The sequence below is a fragment of the Erythrolamprus reginae genome, chromosome 2 (genome assembly GCF_031021105.1).
Source record: "Erythrolamprus reginae isolate rEryReg1 chromosome 2, rEryReg1.hap1, whole genome shotgun sequence".
Lineage (NCBI taxonomy): Eukaryota > Metazoa > Chordata > Lepidosauria > Squamata > Dipsadidae > Erythrolamprus > Erythrolamprus reginae.
The window spans coordinates 202776763-202800230 of NC_091951.1; the positions used below are offsets into that span (position 1 = coordinate 202776763).

The 23468-nt window shown below is 42.4% G+C and overlaps 1 protein-coding gene across 4 annotated transcripts in view; it reads right to left on the minus strand.

The window, feature by feature from the left end:
• The window catches only part of PLXNA3 (plexin A3), a 96838-nt gene that overhangs the window by 64179 nt on the left and 9191 nt on the right, over positions 1–23468 (minus strand). For all 4 annotated transcript variants that reach the window (XM_070741331.1, XM_070741335.1, XM_070741333.1 and 1 more), the window contains exons 6-10: positions 9742–9870; positions 7854–7954; positions 5669–5792; positions 3196–3346; positions 1469–1568 (exon numbers count right to left, since the gene is read on the minus strand). In XM_070741331.1, the coding sequence (XP_070597432.1) occupies positions 1469–1568; positions 3196–3346; positions 5669–5792; positions 7854–7954; positions 9742–9870 (605 nt within the window). The remainder of the gene's footprint in view (positions 1–1468; positions 1569–3195; positions 3347–5668; positions 5793–7853; positions 7955–9741; positions 9871–23468) is intronic.

Here is a 23468-nt window from a genome sequence, read left to right on the forward strand (position 1 = left end):
CCAGGATGACAACTGCCACCATTGTCACCTGTCCTGAGATCCCAGCTGGTGCCAGATTTGAAACATCTAGGGTGAACAACTTGCTCCTTTGCTTCTGATGAAGAATAGAAACACAGAAGATTGATGGCAGAAAAAAGACCTCATGGTCCATCTAGTCTGCCCTTATACTATTTCCTGTATTTTATCTTAGGATGGATATATGTTTATCCCAGGCATGTTTTAATTCAGTTGCTGTGGATTTACCGACCCCGTCTGCTGGAAGTTTGTTCCAAGCATCTACTACTCTTTCAGTAAAATAATATTTTCTCACATTACTTCTGATCTTTCCCCCAACTAACCTCAGATTGTGCCCCCTTGTTCTTGTGTTCACTTTCCTATTGAAAACACTTCCCCCCTGAACCTTATTTAACCCTTTAACATATTTAAATGTTTCCGTTCTTCTGATGCACATAGTATACACTGAGAATGCCACATAATCTGAAAATCTATTTACAAGACAGGGGAATCTAACTATCCTAAATCATTCAGTGGCTGGATAACCACATCACCTTAAGAAACTGGGAAGTTTGTTTAATGATGGCTTAGATACACCGCATGTTGCACTCACGTTGCAATTAACAAAATCATGTTTTGTTACTGTTTCGTATCACTGTTCCTACATCAGATGAAACCCACCTTTTTAAGCTGCTCCACCTCTTACCTTAGGTACATGATCTGATTATGATCTGTCTTCCTTATATGGTTGTGTAATGTCTTTCACGCTAATTAAGAGCAGGTAGTCCTCATGATACAATGGAAACTGGGGTCAGACTTTCTGTTGCTAAGTGATGCTGTCTAAAAGTGTAGTTTCAAAGGACTGCATCGCTCAGCGAGAACTATCCTGGCACTCCCCGTTGCCATCATTAAGCAAGGGTTGTGGGTTGTGAGTCGCTAAGTAAGGACCTCCTTGCTGCTTCCAACAAGCCAAATGAGTAAACCAGTAGGAAGTCACAAGTTCCAGGAAGCCACCAAGCAGCCAACAGGCAGATAAGAGGCTGCTGCAGGGGAAGGGAGGGTGGGTGAGTTGCCATCAATTTTTAATATGCTCCTTTATAGAGATTTTGACAGATTTCTCATTTTTTTTGCTGGAATGAAATTTAATTAACTGTCAATTGTATGCTGTTTGTTTTGAATTAATGAAATCCTGATTAGGGGTTATTTTTAATGGGGGGAAAACATGACAGCAAATCACTAAATAAACCAAGTGTGTATGCTTTAAGTGCAAGCCAAGTGTAAAGATGAAAAAGATTTTTTTTTATCAGTAGTTAACAGTTGTTGGAAGCTGAGATGAAATCTTAATTTTGCAAAAGTTGTAAACAACGATGTGTGGGTAACACAACTTATGTATAAATAAACTGATGGGGGTTGAAAAAGAAAGTGATTCCGCCCCTTCCCTCACTAACAGCCTGTGCCCAGTTTCAAAACTTACGTGCGTAGAAGACTGCAATCGTAAAAGACAAAATTTGTACTGGCGAATTCCATGCCAGTTTCCTTGGACAGAAGTTGGATCTTAACAGTTCGTACATCACCTGAGACAGTTATAGGGAAACAGGAAGAAGGAAGTAACATCAATCATGGTGTATTTACAAGGTCACATTCTTGAATTTCGACACAAATCCACTTCTGCTTCCATATTCAGAATCATCAAGCAATATTAGAATCCCATGATCCCACATCAGCAAAGTTTTGCAGAAGAGAGAGAAGCATTTATTTACCACTGTTTCAACATGTCACTTAGAACCATGCAAAGTACCAGCATCATAGAGTGGCAACCAATCTGGTTGATGACCATGGGAACAGCGTGAAATCATGGGCTTTTCCAAATATGCCCATGTTACACCAACACTCCGCAGTCTGCATTGGTTGCCGATCAGTTTCCGGTCACAATTCAAAGTGTTGGTTATGACCTATAAAGCCCTTCATGGCACCGGACCAGATTATCTCAGGGACCGCCTTCTGCTGCACGAATCCCAGCGACCAGTTAGGTCCCACAGAGTGGGTCTTCTCCGGGTCCCGTCAACTAAACAATGCCGCTTGGTGGGACCCAGGGGAAGAGCCTTCTCTGTGGCGGCCCCGGCCCTCTGGAACCAACTCCCCCCAGAGATTAGAATTGCCCCCACCCTCCTTGCCTTTCGTAAGCTACTTAAAACCCACCTCTGCCGCCAGGCATGGGGGAACTGAGATACTCTTTCCCCCTAGGCCTTTACCATTTTATGCATACAAATCTAAGTAATAAATAAATAAATAAATGTATGGTTGGTTTTATAATAAGGGTTTTAACTGTTTTAATACAGTATTGGATTTTTATATGCTGTTTTTATTACTGTTGTTAGCCGCCCCGAGTCTACGGAGAGGGGCGGCATACAAATCCAATAAATAATAACAATAACAATAACAATAACAATAACAACAACAACAACAACAACAACAACAACAATAATAATAATAATAATAATAATAATAATAATAATAATAATGAAAAGCAGGAAAGCAGAAGCCTAAAATCTCTGACAAAATACCATTTGACTTTTAATTCTAATTCCATCTTGAGCATCATCATCTGCTTAAAAAAAATTGCATACAACTTTAGGCTTGTAATAAGGAGAGGATCAGGACTAAGGAGAGTGTCAAGGGTTCCAAATAGTATCCGAAATTAAATCAGAGCCCGAGGTACGGATTTCCTCAAAGTTGCAATTTATTAACAGAGCCATGTTGACACATCTCTAAGAAACCCAAATCTAAAGCTATGAGGGTTTCTCCACCCAGTTTAAAGTTCATTCCCTTGTTCCTATACCCGCAAGTTCATCACATTGACCAATCATCTTTTGCCAACATGTCCATTATACCCATCAGCTTCCAGGCAGGTACTGAACAAAGGATGACCTTGAGAATCTAGAAGGAATTTGTTATGGCTACATCTCTAAATCCTTCAACCCAAATCCCCACAGCAAGAATACATTCTAAAGCGTAAAGTGTGGCAGGCCAAAGTCTCCAAGTCGATGATGACTTTGGCCTAACAGAAAATTTCTTTGAAGCCATCAAGAAGTTTCTGTCAGAGGCAAGGTAAGGACAGAAAGGTGGAATATATCTTGCTTCCTGGATCTGTTCCATCTGAATGCCACACTACCACTTCCCTTCCCATCATCAAGCACTTACCGTATTCCCCAGGGGGCTCATCCCTCAAAGTAGGTGAAAGGCAGTGGATCCCTCCATCTACCTGAAGCTGTCCCTCGCTCTCACCAAGGCCCTCAAAGGAGCAAGTCACACCAGAACTAAGGTCTGGGACATTTTGGACTGTAAGCTGAAGCTGGAAACATAGCGCAGAAGAACAACGTCATCAGGTGGGCTAGTATGCTTGAGAATTATGTCAAAAGAAAGGAAATCATAACGTGTGCTATGTACACATAAATATAAGACACTTCTCAAGTTTTATGACTTTGCTCTGGCCACTTGTAAGAAAGAGGAATGACTGTGTGTTTTTATTGCAGGCTTTTAGTATTTTTAATGTTTTTAGAATCCCAGCGACCAGTTAGGTCCCACAGAGTGGGTCTTCTCCAGGTCCCGTCAACTAAACAATGTCGCTTTGCGGGACCCAGGGGAAGAGCCTTCTCTGTGGCAGCCCCGGCCCTCTGGAACCAACTCCCCCCAGAGATTAGAATTGCCCCCACCCTCCTTGCCTTTCGTAAGCTTCTTAAAACCCACCTCTGCCACCAGGCATGGGGGAATTGAGATACTCTTTCCCCCTAGGCCTTTACAATTTTATGCATGGTATGTCTGTATGTATGTTTGGTTTTATAATAAGGGTTTTAACTGTTTTAATATTGGATTTTTATATGCTGTTTTTATTACTGTTGCCCCGAGTCTACGGAGAGGGGGGGCATACAAATCCAATAAATAAATAAATAAATAAATAAATTATTATCATTGTATCTATTTTTTTATTCTTGTGAGCTGCCCTGTGTCCACGAGAAGAGAGGCCTATAAATCTAATAAACAAACAAACAAACAAACAAACAAACAAACAAACATACAGTAGCCCAAATGCAGTGACACGGATTAAATGATCGTGGTTAATCCTATTTAGTCTGCCTTTTCCCTACTTTGCAATAGCCATGGTTGATGAAAGGGAAACAAAAAGCCCTGCAGAACAATGAAATTGGACCACTGGAAATTTTATTCAGCAGTTTATCTGGCTTCTAAATTCCTACCAGGCATTATCCAAGCCTATCTTGACAATCATAAAACCGAACAATTCCTTTAAAACGCGCATACACACACACACACACACCGAAGGAAAATGGTCATTCTTACAAAGCTGAATGGTACGGTGAATATCATATTATTCTGGCACAGCTTACTCATCATTATGGTTCTGTTTGCTGAGGGAGGATCTTGTGACCTCGCAGATGCTCTGAGTTGCAACACCCAGCATCCCCCACCAATGGCTGTATATGTGGCGAGGGCCCGTGGGAATTGTTGTTCAGCAACATCTATAGCAGTGATAGACAGGCAGCCCTCCTGTATTGCTATATGTCAATTCCTATCAGTCCCAGCTAGCTTAGTTAGTAATGAGAGGTGATTAGTTGCAGTCAAACAATAGCTGGAAGGCCACATGTTTTTTCTTCCCTAAATTAGAGGGCCATGGAGCCTCTATCCCTACCATGGACATAGCAGAGGAATAGATGATGGATCAAAGCTATCCTCTGCTATGCTGTTAGTAGCTAATATGAAGGCTGGGGGATGACCTTGAAGAAGAGCAGTAATTACCTACATAAATACAATTTAGAGCACTAAACCAATTACTTCTTGTTTCCCAAAGGATTCTATACTCAAGGTAGTTTGCAAGACATAAGAAATCTTATCACTAATCAAAGATCCGCCGAAGTTAATGAGTGATTTTTCATGGCATCTTCAAAATTATTGCTCCATTATTGTCCATGAGTCAACAGAATATAATGTTTACAATCTTCCATAATAATTTACTAATTTAAAGATTCCCAATTAAAAAAAGAGATCCAGGAGATATAATGGTATCTCAATTCAATTCCAAAATGACTGTAAAATTCTTTTAAAAAATAATTTCTACATATAAAAACAATCTAAACAAACAAAACATACAAAGAAAAAAAGGAAGAAAAATGAAGGAAAGTAGATAGACAAATCAGCGTAGAAACCTATAGAACATATAGAGCGTTCAATTTCAGTGATGTTCGATATATGCGCTGTAAAATTTTATATTGACACCGAATGATTGACTTTCTTAGGTGATGTGTATGTCAGCAGCAGCAAAAAAAAAGTTATTTCTTTAGTAACTTGCTGAGGTGGATTATGGCTAGAGGTCATGGTCTTCCAAAATTCACTTTAAAAAGTACTTAGCTTTCCTCTCTCCTAATACTTATACAGTATTTTGTTTATAGATCGGTGTGGGGTCAAATGTCCACTTTCAGAGAGTGGTAGCTGGCCTCAGAATGTTGGGGTTCAATTGACCAAGAACACCAGGAAGAGGAAGAGACCAATAACAGAGAGCAGATAGTTAGAGAAAGCAAAAAGAGAGATGAAGAATAATTATCCAGCAGGATTGGGGGTGCCAGGTGTTCAAAAAGGCCAGCAGGAGGGAGCAGAGACTCACCACAATGCTTGGTTCTGTCACTGAGATATTACTGGGCTCAACCAGCAACTGCACACATTGTGTCAGGGTTGCCGTGAAGCGGTGGGCTTCTGCAGCACGGGGACATTCGCTTTCTCTACAGCACCTGAGGGCACAGAAACCAAAAAAAGGGTAGGGGGCAACATGAGAGAAGTCCACACAACTTTACACCTTCATCTGTTCCTCTTAGCAGCTTTTCTTTCTTTCTTTCTTTCTTTCTTTCTTTCTTTCTTTCTTCCTTCCTTTTTTCTTTCTTTCTTTTTTCCTTCCTTCCTTCCTTCCTCCTTCCTTCCTCCTTCCTTCTTTCTTTCTTTCTTTCTTTCTCTCTCTCTCTTTCTTCCTTCCTTTTTTCTTTCTTTCTTTCTTTCTCTCTCTCTTTCTTTCTTCTTTCCTTTTTTCTTTCTTTCTTTCTTTCTTTCTCTCTCTCTCTCTTTCTTTCTTCCTTCCTTCCTTTTTTCTTTCTTTCTTTCTTTTTTCCTTCCTTCCTTCCCTTCTTTCTTTATTATTTATTTATTTATTCGGCTTCTATGCTGCCCAATCCCGAAGGACTCAGAGCAGCTTACAAAAGAATATAATACAATACCAAAAAAGTACAAGCAATAAAAAGAAGTCGAATATAATATCTAAAACGAAACCCCGTAATAAAACCCATTTGTGTAAAAAAAACCCAAACCCCAGTCGTAATCATATGCATACACACCATTCATAGAGTTTGGCCATGAAAGACGTACAATTCATGGCCCCCAGGCTTTAGTGTGGGTTGGAGGGTCAGTCAGAGGCAGGGGCTATGAGACAGAATGTGTATCGGAGATCTCCACTGGGAGAGGGGGAGAGGACATTAATTGCCGTACCGGCAGCCCAACTCCTAACCAAATCCAGGCATAGGAAAGAACATCTTGTGTGGGAAAGTTGGCAGAGTCTAGATCAAAAGGAAGGGGGGGGCAATAAAAGCAAGGCTGGGTAATTTAAGCACGTGAGAGCGCACCCACCACCAGGGGATGAGGGAGGGAGTCAGCTTGGGGACTGTATGGTAGATCTGCTGCTTCCGCTGGGGGCCCTGGAGGCTTGTTAACATTAGAAGGAACCAAGGACGCTTAGGGACCTGGGGACTGAGGCGCCTGCCTGGAGAAACGATGACAGCGACCACACATTCGCAAGCAGGGTGGTGTGGGGAAGGGCAGCACGCAAGTAATCCCAATCCTCCCCCTTCCCAACCCATCCCAATAAAGGGACAATATCAAAGAGATCACCCTGGATGGAGTGAGATGTGTAGGCTCGGGGTAGGAAAGGGTGGCGGAAGCTCACTCGGCTTGCACACAAAGTGGAAACGGCTTCGGAAGAGGATGGGAGGCACAAGCACTTCTCACCTTTTGCACGCTTCCTTCTCCACACCATTGCTTGGGGGGGGGAGAGGAAGAAGTGTCACCTCTGCTTTCAGCCCCTCCCTCCTCTTCTAAGTGTTATCACATAGTCTATATTAAGGAAGGAGGTGCAAGCTGCAGCACCAGGTGCTGACACAGGGAGAGGAGGTGGAGGGTGGGAAGAAGAGAGAAAAAACATCTGCTGGGAGAGACACAGAGTAGGGAGATGGGGGGGGGCTTCTGCAGGGCAGGGGGAAAAGTTGCTTCCCCCCCTCCACTTGCGTCTTGCTTCTCCCTCTCAACCCATGTTATGCACTGCCCCTTCCATGGGGTAGGACCTCCAACAGGGATGCAGGAAGCAAGGATCAACATTCCTACCCACAGAAACATCGTCCTCATCCTTTGCAATGCAAAGAATAGGGGGGGGGGGGACGGGGGGGAGCAGAAGGAAAGAGAAAATCCTCCTTCTCTTTCGATGTTGGGGAAGGAGAGCTGCTTCGGGGCCCCTTGCCTGCACCTCCAACCTCCTCTTCACTCTTCTCTCCTAGTAGCTGAGTGCTGGCAGTTTTAATAGGATTAAAGCTCCTGCGGAGTTCAGATAAAGGGGGCAGGGGAGAGGAAAGAGTGCAACTGGCTGTCACCTCCCCTGCTTTGCCCCACCCCACCCCAAAGACTTGGGTGAAAGCACAAGAAGAAAGGGAGGGGATGTGGGAGGGAGGGAGGGGAGGATAGGAATGGCGGATCAAGGGTTCTTCCTCCCAGCTTGCATAGTTGAAGGTGGAAAGGAGGAAGAGGATCTCTCTCACCTATTGTGCAGGACACACCAGCCACAATGTGGGTCTCGGGAGCCCAAGCAATCGGCACAGGAAAGATACTGCCCACAATTCTCCACGGGAAGCTGCACCACCTGGGGGAAGAGCCGTCTCAATATACATCTGCAGAGCTTTTCCTCCCCATCCATCCCCCCCCCAACTCATTCATCCACTTTGGAGTTTTCCAACAGTCTTCACTAGCCTGGCACCCTCCAGATATATTGGGTTAGGCTGCAGGGATAGTTGGCTCTTCTATGACATGTGGACTTCAATTCCCAGAATTCCTGAGCTAGCATGACTGGCTCAGGAATTCTGGGAGTTGAAGTCCTCAAGTTATAGAAGAGCCACCTTTGCCTACCCCTGGGCTGGGGATTACTTCCCCAACACAAAGAGTCAAAATGAAGGAAGCAGAAACAGATTTCTGCTATATAGAAAGGCCCTTGTTGGATTCTTGGCTGGGCTTTCTAAGGTGTGACAATGTGAGCCCTGCCTGAGGCCACCAGATCTGAGCGAAAGTTTGAACAATTGTAAAAATGTGTCAGGAAAGAGTAAGGCGCTTTCTGTATCCCCGGCTCCTTTTTGCCACCTTCTCCAGATATTTACAGCTCAGACCTAGTTATCCCAGGAAAGCAGGTAGCAAATACACATATACCCAGCAATCCTCAGTTACATTTGCCAATCTCCCTCAACTTTCCTTCCTTCAAATTCAGCACCTGCGTTTTATACATTCTATTGCATTTTGCTATTTGAATAATTCATTAATGGTAAAGAAAATACAACATTCACGGCACCCTTACACTCCTTATATTTATATGCCTCTTTGTCTATTTTGGAAGAGACCTCATTGATGTATTCAGTCCTGCCCAGGGCACCTTATCTTGTGCTCTCAACCTTAATTGGCCATAGCAGCGTGGAAAAGATTTTCCCACCCCACTGAGAAAAAATGAAATAATCTTCAGCCACTCTTCATTTTCACATTTTAAACACATTGAAATGTATGCACAGTTATCTTGCCCCAATTTCTGTTGCTGATGTAAAGCACACACTTCCCTAAAGCTTAAACTCATTTGGGTTGCAATGCAGCTATTAATTTTTTTAAAGGTACTGAAATTAAGCTTTAACGCTTCTAAGGTAAGTATAAATCTGCTGAAAGAGGGGGGAAAAGTTTAAAAGGGAGTAATAAATAACATTTAAAATGCCATTATTTACACAGATATAGATTTTCTAAAAATGCAACTACTATATCTATATACATATAATACACAAATAGATATCCAGAATATCCTTTTGTCATGGGAAGGTAGAGCAGAAATCCTACCCCTAATGATGTTGTCTATCAATAATATTGATAATATCATGATTATTAGACAACATCATTAGTAAGATTTAAAACCCGCCTTCCCATGCAGAAAGTCATTCAGGAATCTCTCTTTAAAAAGAAACAATTTATTTACAAGCTTTCTCTGTCTTCTGCTCCTGAAATAAAACCTGGCAGCTAGACAGGCAGCCAACAATCAAATCAATCAATCAAACAATCAATCAATCAACCAATGAACAAAAATAAAAGCCCTTTCCCCAAACGCAGGTAAGCCAATTGTTACTAGCTAGTCTGAATTATAATTCCCTCTCCCTGCCAGATACCACACAAGAGTTTGTGTGTTTGATGGGAGTTTGATGGGAGTTGAAATTCAATACCACATACATGGAGAGTCAAAATTCCTGATTATGTGCCATGAAGTTAGGTCTATTCTTAGTGGCTACATAGATAGACTTCCTTTAGGATGACCTGTTGTCAATCAATTTCCCACCAGTGGCTTATTCTTCTCCTCCCTAGCTAAGGTGCAACAGAAGCTGCTGCCTGTCCGATCTCCCTCAGGCTGACCTGTCTCTGGCTCAGCAAATAGAGGTAGCGCTGGTCCGGACTCAAGACCAAGTCACGCAGCACAGGCTCTCCGGGCATCACTGGCACAGACTCATAAAGATGGGCCTCATCCGGATTGTCCACACGAACCTGTAGGGTATAATGACAAAGGCAGCTCTTTTTCCCCCTCTCCAAACTGGAAGGATGAAGAGCAGGACGGGGTTTTCCAACCAGCCTTCTCTCTTGACAAAATGGCTCCTGAAGCCACTCTTCAAAAGACAGTGCAGCTCTTTTGTCTTTCTTTCTTTCTAACGCTTTCTTAGCAAGAAAGAAAAAAGATGAAATATTGGCAGAGTACAGGATTATAAATGGGAAATAATAATGTAGTCTAGACCGTTGAGAAAAGAATGAGTCAGGGCTATTCCTCGTGAAAATTCCTGTATCTGAGGAGAGGGATTATTCAAAATGAAGTGTCTGTGTATAGTATGTCAGTATAATTTTTTTAAAGGACTGGTTTAGCAAGTACATAATTGGGGTATTTTTGGACTCCCGAATTCCATCAGCAAAACTTATAATTTTGTAATTTTGACGATTTCTGACAATTTCTGGATGGTTGTACTTTCTCCATGCATGTCATATAGGAAAAATAGATTCAATGGATCAAATTTAAAAGCTAAAGCAGATTACGCTTCATTTTGTTCAATTGCACTTTACAAATAGATTCCATCTTCTTATATTTTTACACATCTTAAAATGAGAACAATGATTTACCTCACAAAGTTGTCACAAACACAAAACATTTCAATATATAGCTAGCACCAGGAGTTAAAAATATTACTAAAATAATAATGATACGACAATGAAACAAATTGCATTGGCAATTGTGAGATGTTCAGTAGCTACTTCTGTGAAGCTATGGACTCAAACCATATGATCCAAGAACCCTGGACAGCCAATTAAAATAAAATTCCTTATTTTAAATACACTTTATAAATAAATGAAACAAACTTACAAGTTAAAATGTGTATGCCACACTCTTTGGCAATCTACTTATCTCCAAGCTTTTTTATATGACCTGTTTCACAACATCACAAAGTACCCTCCACTTTTTTGCTGTATGAGTTACAACCATCACGTGTATTTAACAGTTTTCCCATTTGAAAACATGCAAGCAGCCAAGATTGTCATCGCCAGCTACCAGATTTTTTAAAAAACCTGGTAGCTAGCTAGAGTGCCTTCCATCCCCTGTCCTATTGCTCTCCTATATCTCCTATACCTTTCTTCTATTCCTATATCTCTTCTTCTATTCTTTCATTGATATGTTCTATTCCTATATCTTCTTGTCTATTATTTCTTAGATATATTTTACTATGAGTATCTCCTCTATAACCTTCATCATGCATTTTACTATGTGTATATAGATATATACCCACTAAAACCCTCATTGTGTATTGGACAAAATAAATAAATAAATAATAAATAACTAAATTCAAGGATTGCACGAACTATCGATGCAATTGGAGCCCTAATCTCAACCCTTAATGTCCATAGAAGCAGGATAGCATTTGTCTTTATAACAGTTTTAAAATATATTGAGCTTATGTGAGATAACCAATCTGCAATTTTTAAATGTATTTTTATTGACTTTTGATTATTTAAATAAATGAATGCTGTTGCTTTTATTCATTTTTATTCAATAAATTATACATGCTACCATGACAAATTTCCCTTTCCTTTTCTTTTTTCCCTTTTTTTTTTGGATGAGGAGGAAGGGCTGAAGTTTGATCCTATGGAAGCTGAAATGCGAGGGGTTCCCTACAACATGTGGCATTCATAAGGAGGGAGGAGGCTGTTGATAAATAGCAGATGAACAATTGGGAAAAGGGAGCCTCCATTTGGGTTGGCATTATGAGGTGATGAAAAGCAATTTTGAGGAAGGGCAAGACGCTTGCAGTTGAAATTGCTATTCTAAAGAGCCCCGCCACGGAGGGTTTTTTTTACACATTTGGGAAACAGCATGGCTGCATAAGGGAGGAGCAGGAGAAGAAATGACAGGCACTGAGTGAAATTATCTCCCTATCTGGTTTGTTTTAGTGTGATTTAATTCAGTCCAGCAGTCTTGCTCTCTTTGCACGCTGCTTGGCTTGGCAAATTAAAAATAAGGAAAACATTTAGATACCAACAGAATTGCAGAAGTTAACCAAAGTGACTTCTGTGCGAAAACAGTGGATGATTAATACTCCCATGGTTTTGGGTTTGTTTTTTTTAATATTGTGCCAGTTCTGGAGAGGAAGTAGCTCCATGGCAAGTGACAAATAGGCTGCTTTTTATTAAACACCAATTCTTTCCAAGGCTTACACAATCTGAATTTCTAGCAGTTACTGGTAAATTCAAGAGATTCAGAAGATTGATTTCTGACACCAAAGTATACTATCCCAGTATTTTCCCAGAAATCCAGCAATTGGGGCCCCATCCATTCTTCACACATTTCCTGTAAAATGGAAGCCCTGGCGGTTTAATTGTTTAAACCAAAGCTAGGGAAAAAACACAGGTTAGTTCAGGTTTGCACCATTGTTTGTAAAAAAAAATATCTTTCAGTGTCTAGCTATATATCACAAAGGGGAAGCTGAATGCATGTAAAAGTTGGCAGATTCCCAAAAGCCTCTTCCCGTTTTGCATAGAATTCCGATGGAGCTTAACAGATACAAAATGGCGCCAGAATGTGACAGTAGGACTCCAGGAAGCAGTTTTTATTACAGTATTTTCTTTTTGCGCCTTCAGGTCAATCTTGACCCTTGGCAATTGCATGGACAATCCATGTGCTTTCTTGCAAATTATTTTCAGAGATGGTTTGTAACTGCCTGCTTCCTAGGGCTGAGAAAGAGAGACTGGTCCGAGATTACCCAAAGATGCCCAAAGGAGGACTAGAAACATAGAAACATAGAAGACTGACGGCAGAAAAAGACCTCATGATCCATCTAGTCTGCCCTTATACTATTTTTTGTATTTTATCTTAGGGTGGATATATGTTTATCCCAGGCATGTTTAAATTCAGTTACTGCGGATTTACCAACCACGTCTGCTGGAAGTTTGTTCCAAGCATCTACTACTCTTTCAGTAAAATAATATTTTCTCATGTTGCTTTTGATTTCCCCCCCAACTAACGTCAGATTGTGTCCCCTTTTTCTTGTGTTCACTTTCCTATTAAAAACACTTCCCTCCTGAACCTTATTTAACCCTTTAACATATTTAAATGTTTTGATCATGTCCCCCCCTTTCCTTCTGTCCTCCAGACTATACAGATTGAGTTCATTAAGTCTTTCCTGATACGTTTTATGCTTAAGACCTTCCACCATTCTTGCAGCCCGTCTTTGGACCCGTTCAATTTTGTCAATATCTTTTTGTAGGTGAGGTCTCCAGAACTGAACACAGTATTCCAAATGTGGTCTCACCAGCGCTCTATATAGTGTTGTGATTCAGTCTGAGGCTCCTCAGGGAACGGCTGGAACTCTGCCGGCTCCATGCTCAGAGGGGGAGGAGGAGGAACAGGAGGAGGAGGAGGACCAGGCAGACGGGGAAGAGGAATGTCAGGACGAGGAGGAGGGGGAACAGCCTGAGACCCCCTGGGGGGAGCTCTCCCCAGCGAGTAGCCTGGAGTCATTAGATGAGAACGCACAAGCCATCATAGATATGAGGCAGAGAAGGGCTGCACAAAGAAGGGGACAATTAGCCAGGTATTTCCATCCCTAATAGGCAACAGCTGGGTTTGGATGTGGTTCTCCTCAGAAAGGTTGAAAAGGCAGGCCCGCCCTTCCTGTATTGTGGAGAGTTATCTTTTGGGAGTCCTGTGACCTTGCTTCGATCCTTGGCGTCTCTGATTCTGGCTTGTGGCCTCGAAGGCTGAAAACTTGGGGGAGGCGTGGGTTTTATTATCTACAGTGGTGTGTGTGCCAGCAAGAAGCCTGTTGTATTGTCTGGCCGTCGTGACTCTTCTGTGAAGCTTCACAGCATTCCAGTTTGTAAGAACAGTTTTTGTTCTCTGTGTTTGTTTTCAAAGATATAAAATGACTTTGCTTTTTACCAGCGTGTCTGGCTACTCTTTTTAGTTGGTGTTGGCGTCTGGGGGAACCCAGACAGAACATATAGTGGGATCACAATCTCCCTCTTCCTGCTCGTTATACCTCTAGCTATGCAGCCAAGCATTCTACTTGCTTTCCCTACCGCCCGACGACACTGCTCACCCATTTTGAGACTGTCAGAAATCACTATCCCTAAATCCTTCTCTTTTGAAGTTTTTGCTAACAGAGAATTGCCAATACAATACTCCTAGACTCCTAGACTAGAACTCACAATCTCTCGGTTTCTAGCCTAGCACCTTAACCACTATTTTACACTGGCTTTCTTAGGAAGCTGAGGGCTCAGATACTATCTGGCAACCCAATACTCTTCTTTCAAGCTCCTGGAACCATTCACGGGTCTATTACTCCAATTTTAGCTTTTTTATTTCTCAGTTATCTGATTTTGTTTTGGGTTCAGTAAGGGAATACAGTGCCTCATTTCACCGAACAATGTTTTTAAACCTTCGTAATACATTATAAAGCAAAATATCTTGCTTTTTACTCAACCCTACAAAGGGAAATTGGAAACGGCGGAGGAATGATAGGACTCTTTCACAGCTGCTGTCCCCTCCCATCTTGCATAAAATGGCTGTGAGGACCACTTTTGTCCTTGTGATATTTTATTCTCGCACTAATGATCATTATTTAATCTCCCATCCTGCTCATCTTCCTAAATTGCAGTAGGCAGAAGGAGAAGGGCTTTATCAGTGCAGCATATTGTACTCACATGTTTTCTAATAGCAGATTCAATTGCTCAATCCTCGGGACTTTCTAACCTTCCTTAATCTGTCCAACGCCCCCATGCGCTATTTCAGAATTTTGCTTTAACCTTGCATGGCAGAGAAATTATGCAGGCAATCCTTGACTTACAACGGTTCGTTTAGTGACCAATTCATAAGTTACAACAGCAGTGAAAAAAAGGTTTTTCACACATAACAACTGTTGCAGCTTGCCCGCAATCATGAGATCAAAATTCAGATGCTTGGCAACTGACTCATTTTATGATGCTTGCAGTGTCCTGGAAGAGGGTCACTTGATCACTTTTTGCAATCTTCTGAGAAGCAATGCCAACAATTGTGGCAAGAAAGGATGTAAAATGGGACAAAGTTCACTTAACAATTGTGTCACTTAGCAGCAGAAATGGAGTTAATTGTGATCATAAATTGAGGGATACCTGTATTTTTAACGAAATCAGCTAGACTACAAACGGATTGAAAACATCTCCAAATTTTGCGCTGCCTTCTAAACCAAACCCCCATGTGTTAAAAAAGTGCAAGTTATTAGAGGAAGTATCTACAATAAAAATGCATTTTATGCACTCCCAACTTACATAATTTTTCAGGAAAGAATGGACACATATGAAACTGACAATCTTGAAGATACATCAGTCATTTTATCCTTATGATTAGATTCAATGTAGAAAAAACTGATTATTGTGCTACTTCAATATTATTAATTCATTTGCGCCTAAGAACTTTTGTGCAAGGTTATTTGAATTCAAAGTTGCAGTGAAAAAATAACATGCTTAGAGTATGTTGTAGAATACAATAAGAATAACTTACATAATTATGTAATTATGTAAGGTAGTGATTTCTGACAGTCTCAAAATGGGGGAACAGTGCGGTCAGGCAGTAGGGAAAGTGAGTAGAATGCTTGGCTGCATAGCTAGAGGTATAACAAGCAGGAAGAGGGAGATTGTGATCCCGCTGTATAGAGTGCTGGTGAGACTACATTTGGAATATTGTTTTTAGTTCTGGAGACCTCACCTACAAAAAGATATTGATAAAATTGAAAGGGTCCAAAGACGGGCTAGAAAAATGGTGGAAGGTCTTAAGCATAAAACGTATCAGGAAAGTCTCAAATCTGTATAGTCTGGAGGACAGAAGGGAAAAGGAGGACATGATCAAAACATTTAAATATGGTAAAGGGTTAAATAAGGTTCAGGAGGGAAGTAGGCACAAGAACAAGGGGGCACAATCTGAGGTGAGTTGGGGGGAAGATCAGCAGCAACCTGAGAAAGTATTATTTTACTGAAAGAGTAGTAGATGCTTGGTACAAACTTCCAGCAGATGTGGTTGGTAAATCCACAGTAACTGAATTTAAACATGCCTGGGATAAACATGTATCCATCCTAAGATAAAATACAGGAAATGGTATACGGGCAGGCTAGATGGACCATAAGGTCTTTTTCTCCCATCAATCTTCTATGTTTCTATGTTTCAATCTTCTAACTGGGCTGCAGTTGGTTAACACTGCAACTATAAAACCAACAAAAATCATAACTTTTGGTATCTGCTTGGGGAGTTACTCATAAAATTTTATGTTGATGTGTTTTATCTCTTTACTTGTCTGTTCTATTTATATTCTCTTAAAATGTGTGTCAATAGTACAGCTATAGAGATTCCAGATTTGTAGGGAGAAATTTGATTGTGGGCATATGTAGCTTGTATTTAGTACCTATTGGAGATCTTAAAACAACTACATCTTTTTCTGGACTTGCTACCTCCACAACTGTCAAACAATCCTGGGAAATATCCATTTGGTTTAAAACATTCTAAGCAATGTTGTCTCTAAAATGGCTCCAAATCACGTTTCTTCCTTTGACTCTAAAGGACTGACCAACCTTAATAAATATCCAGGCCTGGAATGTCTGCAGAACCAGGGTGTTAGCAAATGGAACATAATAGCTTCCTTTCTCTCAAACTTAATAAAAAAAGTGCAGTCATGCAATAGAGCCAAGATTTCGTATTTTACAGAACAGCTGCAACTTAATCCGATTCAGACATGTTGATGAGCTGGAGAAACTATTACTGGAGGGAAGAGTAGCTATTCTGTTGGCACTGTGTGCCCAGATGTGCCTAACACAGACATCAAATGCACAGATCCAGCTCCTGATAAATGGGAATAAAACTTGATGGACATTAATAAAGCCTTCGTACAATGTGATGTTGCAGATGTGTGGAATAATAGCTCCAATCGGCTGTATCCCAAGACATCTGGAGGGTACCACTTCCAACAAAGCAAAAGAGTAATTTAAGTGGGAAAGGCTTAAGCAGTTTTTTTTTAAAAAGCTTCCCAATAAATTAAGGCAGTATAAATTACATGCTTCTTTGGCATCAAAAAGTTCAGCTTTCATGGCTGAGGAAGGGAAGGGGGAGGAACGAGGAGATGAGAATCGTTTTTCCCCCCTAAGCTTTGTTCTATTAAAATAAAGAATTTTCAGCTCTTAAGAGACATAGGGAGCAAAGCAGATCTCCTAACCACCCAGGTGGCAATGCCAGTGGTGAGGATAGGCATACTGTCTGAGAAATCTAGAAGTTCCAACCTCAACATGTATAGAGAGCACTAGATTAACTGAGGCTAGATGAGAAAGAGAAGCAGAGTACCTCCGGAACCGTCTGCTACCGCACGAATCCCAGCGACCGATAAGGTTCCACAAAGTTGGCCTTCTCCGGGTCCCGTCGACTAAACAATGTCGTTTGGCGGGCCCCAGGGGAAGAGCCTTCTCTGTGGTGGCCCCGGCCCTCTGGAATCAACTCCCCCTGGAGATTAGAACTGCCCCCACACTTGTCTTTCGTAAACTACTCAAGACCAACCTATACCGCCAGGCATGGGGGAGTTGAGACACTTTTCCCCCCAGGCTTTTATATTTTATGTTTGGTATGTATATGTAGTTTGGTTTTTAAATATGATAGGGTTTTATATGCTTCTTTTTTAATATTAGATTTGTTTCGCTATAATATTATTTTTTATTATTGTTATGAGCCACCCCAAGACTTCGGAGAGGGGCGGCATAACATCTAATAAATTATTATTATTATTATTATTATTATTATTATTATTATTCCTTGACTAGTCGATAATCTCCCCAAAATTAAGCTACAAACAATAGGGGAGGGGGAGTGCTGAAGGAAAGTTAGAATTCAATCCTCTTAGCCCAGGTTTGGACTATCTATTATATTATTCTACTTTACCCAGGGCAGTTCAGTTTTTGAAAGGCCGCCGTGTGCAAATTAAATTTGAAGACAAAGAACTTAGAATACAGGGTGGGAACTTGAAGTTGTCCATCTGAGATCAGCTTTTGGACATTAGACTGAAGTGTAATAGGCATCCACACATTACTTACACTGGTACCTCTACCTAAGAACACCTCTACTTAAGAACATTTCTAGATAAGAACCGGGTGTTCAAGATTTTTTTGCCTCTTCTTAAGAACCATTTTCTAGAATCCGAGCCCAGAAAAATTTCCCAGGAAATTTGAGAGCGGCACGACGGCCCAGCCAGTTTCCTGCCATTCTCCCTGGGTTTCTCTCCCTGGCGCAGTGTATGGGAGGTAGCCTCACGCCGGGTGTATGGGAGGTGCATGCTCCTCCTCACCGCCTCAGTCTCATGAATCCCAGCGACCGATTAGGTCCCACAGATTCGGCCTTCTCCGGGTCCCGCCAACGAAACAATGTTGTCTGGCGGGACCCAGGGGAAGAACCTTCTCTGTAGCGGCCCCAACCCTCTGGAATCAACTCCCCCTGGAGATCAGGACTGCCCCCACCCTCCTTGCCTTTTGCTAACTCCTTAAAACACACCTTTGCTGTCAGGCATTCGGAAATTGATTCCCCTTGGCCGTTCCATTTTATGTATGGTTTGTCTGGGTACTTTGACTGTTTTTTTTATATTAAAGGTTTTAACTGGTTTTTTTTAATCATTGGATTTGTACTGTGTTTTGCTGTTGTGAGCCACTCCGAGGCTCCTAATAAATCTAATCTAAATCTAATCTAATCAGGGTCCCGTTGGCTAGACCCTCTTTTTTTTCTTAAGCCTTAAAGTTTTGGATTTTTTTATTCCCCTCTTCTCACCTTCTTCCTTCAGCAGCAACTCGCCTCCTCCTCCTCTTCTTCCTCCTCCTCCTCCCACCCAAATTCCGAGCTTTTATTTCTTTCCTAATGAGTTTGCACACATTATTTGCTTTTACATTGATTCCTATGGGAAAAAGTGCTTCTACTTAAGAATGTTTCTACGTAAGAACCTGATCACAGAACGAATTAAGTTCTTAAGTAGAGGTACCACTGAATTTCCAAATTGGCATCTGTAATTCTAATGTAACATTTATCTGTCTGTCTGTCTGTCTATTTAATTTATAGGCCTCCCAACTCCTTACAGACTCTGGGTGGCATATAGCAATTTAAAAACAATATTAAAAACAATTAAAAACCCATAAGATTAAAAATCATTCACATCCTTTTTGGTATCATACTGCTCAACGGCCCCAGGCCTGCCGGCACAAGCCAGGTTTTCATGGCCTTCCAGAAGGCAAGTAGGGTGGGGGCCGTCCCGACCTCTGAAAGTAGCTGGTTCCAGAGAGCCAGCACCACCACAGAGAAGGCCCTCCCATGAGGCCCCAACAATCGACACTTTCTAGCCAACGGGACCCAGAGAAGGCCAACCCTGTGGGCCCTAATCGGTCACTGGGAGGTATGCGGCAGAAGGTGGTCCTGTAAATAGTTTTATTATAAAATATTTACACATTATGCAGTTCTATCCAGTTCTTTCCTTAACGTTGCATTCCTTTCTCCTTGAGGTTGCAAGAAGTGACACCCTAGGCTGGGACCCCATTTTAATAAAACTTCAATATCTATCCATAACCTTTTCAAGTAAGTCAATATAAGCAAGTCTAGGGAGAAAATAGCTGCCCTTACAGAGGAGGTAGGCCAGGGGCAGGCAAAGTTGGCTCTTCTATGACATGTGGACTTCAACTCCCAGAATTCCTGAGCTAGCATGATTAGCTCAGGAATTCTGGGAGTTGAAGTCCACAAGTCATAGAAGAGCCAACTTTGCCTCCCCCTGAGGTAGGCGATCGGAGGGAGCTACTTTCTACACTGATGCTACACGGGCATGGTATCTCCATCAACTTAAGGTGGAAAGTAGACATATCTGCCTTCTTCTGCATTTGAAGGTGATAGCACTCACAATGGGAAGGAGACACGTCCTGGCCTGGAAGAGAAAGCTCAAAGGGTCTTTCATCCTGGCCAACAAAGCTCCATTGAGCCTCCCACACATATAAGGACAAGACCCCTGGGTCAGTACAGTGATGGAGCTGGGAATTCGGATTCAGCTCCCCCTGTCCCCACCCCAAGGAGTAGGATAATGGTCCTTTTCAGATTGGATTGAGGGAACAGGCAGGTCACCTCCAGCATAAGGCTCCAGGGCTAGGCAGCAACAAGGCAATTAGTGTATTGAAGACAACGGAGGGAGCTCTGGGAATGGCCAAGACACACGGGCAGGCTACCACCCGGCCTCCTGCCATCCTAATTGAATCTCTACCATTTGCATGAGGAACAGAAGGGGGTCGTGACCTCCCCTCATGCTCCCTGCTAGAGGTTCAAAAGTTTAAACAGCATTTCTCCTCCAACCCCCCCAAATACACATATAAGCAAACTGTAACTTAATTCCATGTGACCAGATGCCACAGCCTCCGGGGGAACTCTCCCTGCCCCCCTCCCACTTTCAAAACTGAATCCACAGCTGGGATGAAGGGGGTTAGAAGGGATGGGAATTGGGTTGCATCCCCCCCCCAAAACCAGTTCAACCAAGAAGCCACCAAAAAAAAAAGAATGCACCTTGGTCTTCCTCCTCCTCAGAGATCAATCTGAGCAGAATGAAAAGCGAAGAGATGGGCTGTCAAAAGCAGCTATGTATATAAAGAAACCCAGACGCATACTCGTCTAAGCCAGCATTTAATTTTTATAATGAGAGATACTGGAGTTCATATTTGCCTTGCGATAAGCTGATCAGATTAAGCTGAAGAGCTTTCTAAGACACCTTTGACTGCAAACAACTGAACAGTAATGACGGGGAAATGCATTTGCTCATGTTTAATAGGCACTAAAGAGGCTCATATGCTTCGGCGATGGAATCTATCATCCAAAAGAAGCTTTGGAAATCCAAGACTTCTGTGCGTGGTTGAATCCAGAGTATGAAAGCTGTGGATAATTTCTCTGCCGGTTTTAGCTCACATTCCTTTTTCCTCCTCGGTCCAACCCACCAGTCTCTCTTCTTTCAAATGGCTATTCTGCTCTGTACCTTTTCCCCCCATCCCCTCTCTCAATCTCATGCTTCAAAAGCTTGCAAAATCGGGTTAGAAAATGCTGAGTTCAGGGGCCAAAATGATTCCGGGAGAAGGAAATTGTTATTTTAACTCTGCAAGCTCCTGAATTAGGGACAAGTGCAAGAACGGTTTGTCAGCAAGTTCTCTGAGGGACCGGGTGCCAGAAGAACAAGAAGAGGAAGAGGAGGAACAGGAAGAAGAAGGAAGAAGAAGAATTAAGAAGGAGGAGGAAGAAGGAGAAGAAAAAAGAAGGAGAAGGAGGAAGAAGGAAGAAGGGAAGAAGAAGGAAGAACAAGAGGAAGGAGAAGAAGAAAAAGAGGAAGAGGAAGAAGAAGAAGAAGGAAGAAGAAGGAGGAGGAAGAAGGAAGAAGGGAAGAAGAAGGAAGAAGAAGAATTAAGGAGGAGGAGGAAGAAGGAGAAGAAAAAAGAAGGAGAAGGAGGAAGAAGGAAGAAGGGAAGAAGAAGGAAGAAGAGGAAGGAGAAGAAGAAAAAGAGGAAGAGGAAGAAGAAGAAGGAAGAAGAAGGAGGAGGAGGAAGAAGGAAGAAGGGAAGAAGAAGGAAGAAGAAGAAGGAGGAGGAGGAGGAAGAGGAAGGAGAAGGAGAAGGAGGAAGGAGGAAGAAGGGAAGAAGAAGGAAGAAGGAGGAGGAGGAGGAAGAGGAAGAGCAAGAGCAAGAACAAGAACAAGAAGAACAAGAAGATCCAAGTCTGAGGATGTCTATACATATTACTGGCCATGGCTGAGCAAAGACAAGACACTGAGGAGACGGAGAGGGGAGCAATCCATTGGGATGTACCATGCTGGGGCGTGGTCTCTGAGACCACTGCAGGAAAGAACAGGCTCAATGACCCACAGAGAGGCAGCAGAGGGTAGACTGAAGTAATGCAGGCCACCAAGGCTGACTGCTAGATCTGCAGGTCAGCAGTTCAAATCTCATCACCCGCTCAAGGTTGACTCAGCCTTCCATCCTTCCAAGGTGGGTAAAATGAGGACCCGGATTGTGGGGGCAAAATGCTGGCTCTGTTAAAAAGTGCTATTGCTAACATGCTGTAAGCCGCCCTGAGTCTAAGGAGAAGGGCGGCATAAAAAATAGAATGGATAGAATAAGAGGAGGGGGGAAGAAAAGAGGGCCCGCCAAGGAGATCGGGGGGGGGGGGGTGACAGATGAACCAGTGGGCCACGTCTCCTGAGGCATAATAACTGGCAGCAGCTGAGGGAGGGGAGGTGCTGCGGTCAACCTGGGATGATTTGGCAGAGCTTCAGTCAGCTTCAGGTTCAAAACCAGAGAAATGTTATCCATTTCACTCATCTCTTAGCCCAGTGTTTCTGAACCTTGGCCGTTTGAAGATGTGTGGACTTCAACTCCCAGAATTCCCCAGCCAGCACTGGCTGGGGAATTCTGGGAGTTGAAGTCCACACATCTTCAAACGGCCAAGGTTCAGAAACACTGTCTTAGCCTGAACTTTCTACCAATTGTATCCATGACCCTCTGCCTCAGCCTCTGTCAGCCCAACATCTGGACTTCACACCACTTTTCCAGCTCTTGTGCAGCACACACCATTCCTCCCCCGCTGTTCTTATCTCCCCTCCCAATCCCTCCCTTTGCCCAGATAGACAGGGGAGGGGAGCGCCGACTCCTTCTCTGCCCAGTTAATATTTAATGTGACAAGTCTGTTGGGCACAACACTGTGCAGAGTGGTAACTAATGGCAGCTGGGAGGGGGATGCTAGCAACCGCCATGATTCCTCCCTCGTTTGCAGCAAGCAGAGAGGGAAAGGCCTCAGAGCAAGTGTGCGACTGCAGATGTTCCTCTGGAACCTACTGAGACTGGAGCCACTGTAAAGGAATCAGGGGAGGGGGAATAGCAGAAACTATTTAGATAATTAGATAATTTTTAATATTAGATTTGTTACATTGTATACTGTTATTATTATTGTTGTGAGCCGCCCCGAGTCTTCGGAGAGGGGTGGCATACAAATCTAATTATTATTATTGTTGTTGTTGTTGTTGTTATTGTTATTATTATTATTGTTGTTGTTGTTGTTGTTGTTATTATTATTATTATTATTATTATTATTATTATTATTATTATTATTATTATTTGTGCTTACTCAGCTGCTCCATGCCCCCTTCCACCTACACGTTCAGTGGGGAGGGACCTTACAATTTGCCTTCTGGAAAAACGGTGCCCGATTAAAATGGCGGCCATTTTGTCAGGGCACCCACAACAAATTTCAGAATTTCAAGTGTTATCAGAAGGAGATTTCCCTCAGGAAGAGAAGCTTCTGGGAAATATTAATTATTTTGCAAAGTTCCGATTTAGGCTATTAGTATCACTTCATACACCTCCCCTTAGTCATTGCATTGTTCCATTTAGCTCAGGGTTTCCACAGTCGGGCAATTTAAATGATGCATGGACTTCAACGCCCATAATTCCCTACCCAGTGCAATTATGGCTGAGAATGTGGAGTGCTTTTCAGGTTTACAAACGCTGGTCTAACTCAACTGTCTTCCCCTTTAGATATGATGATA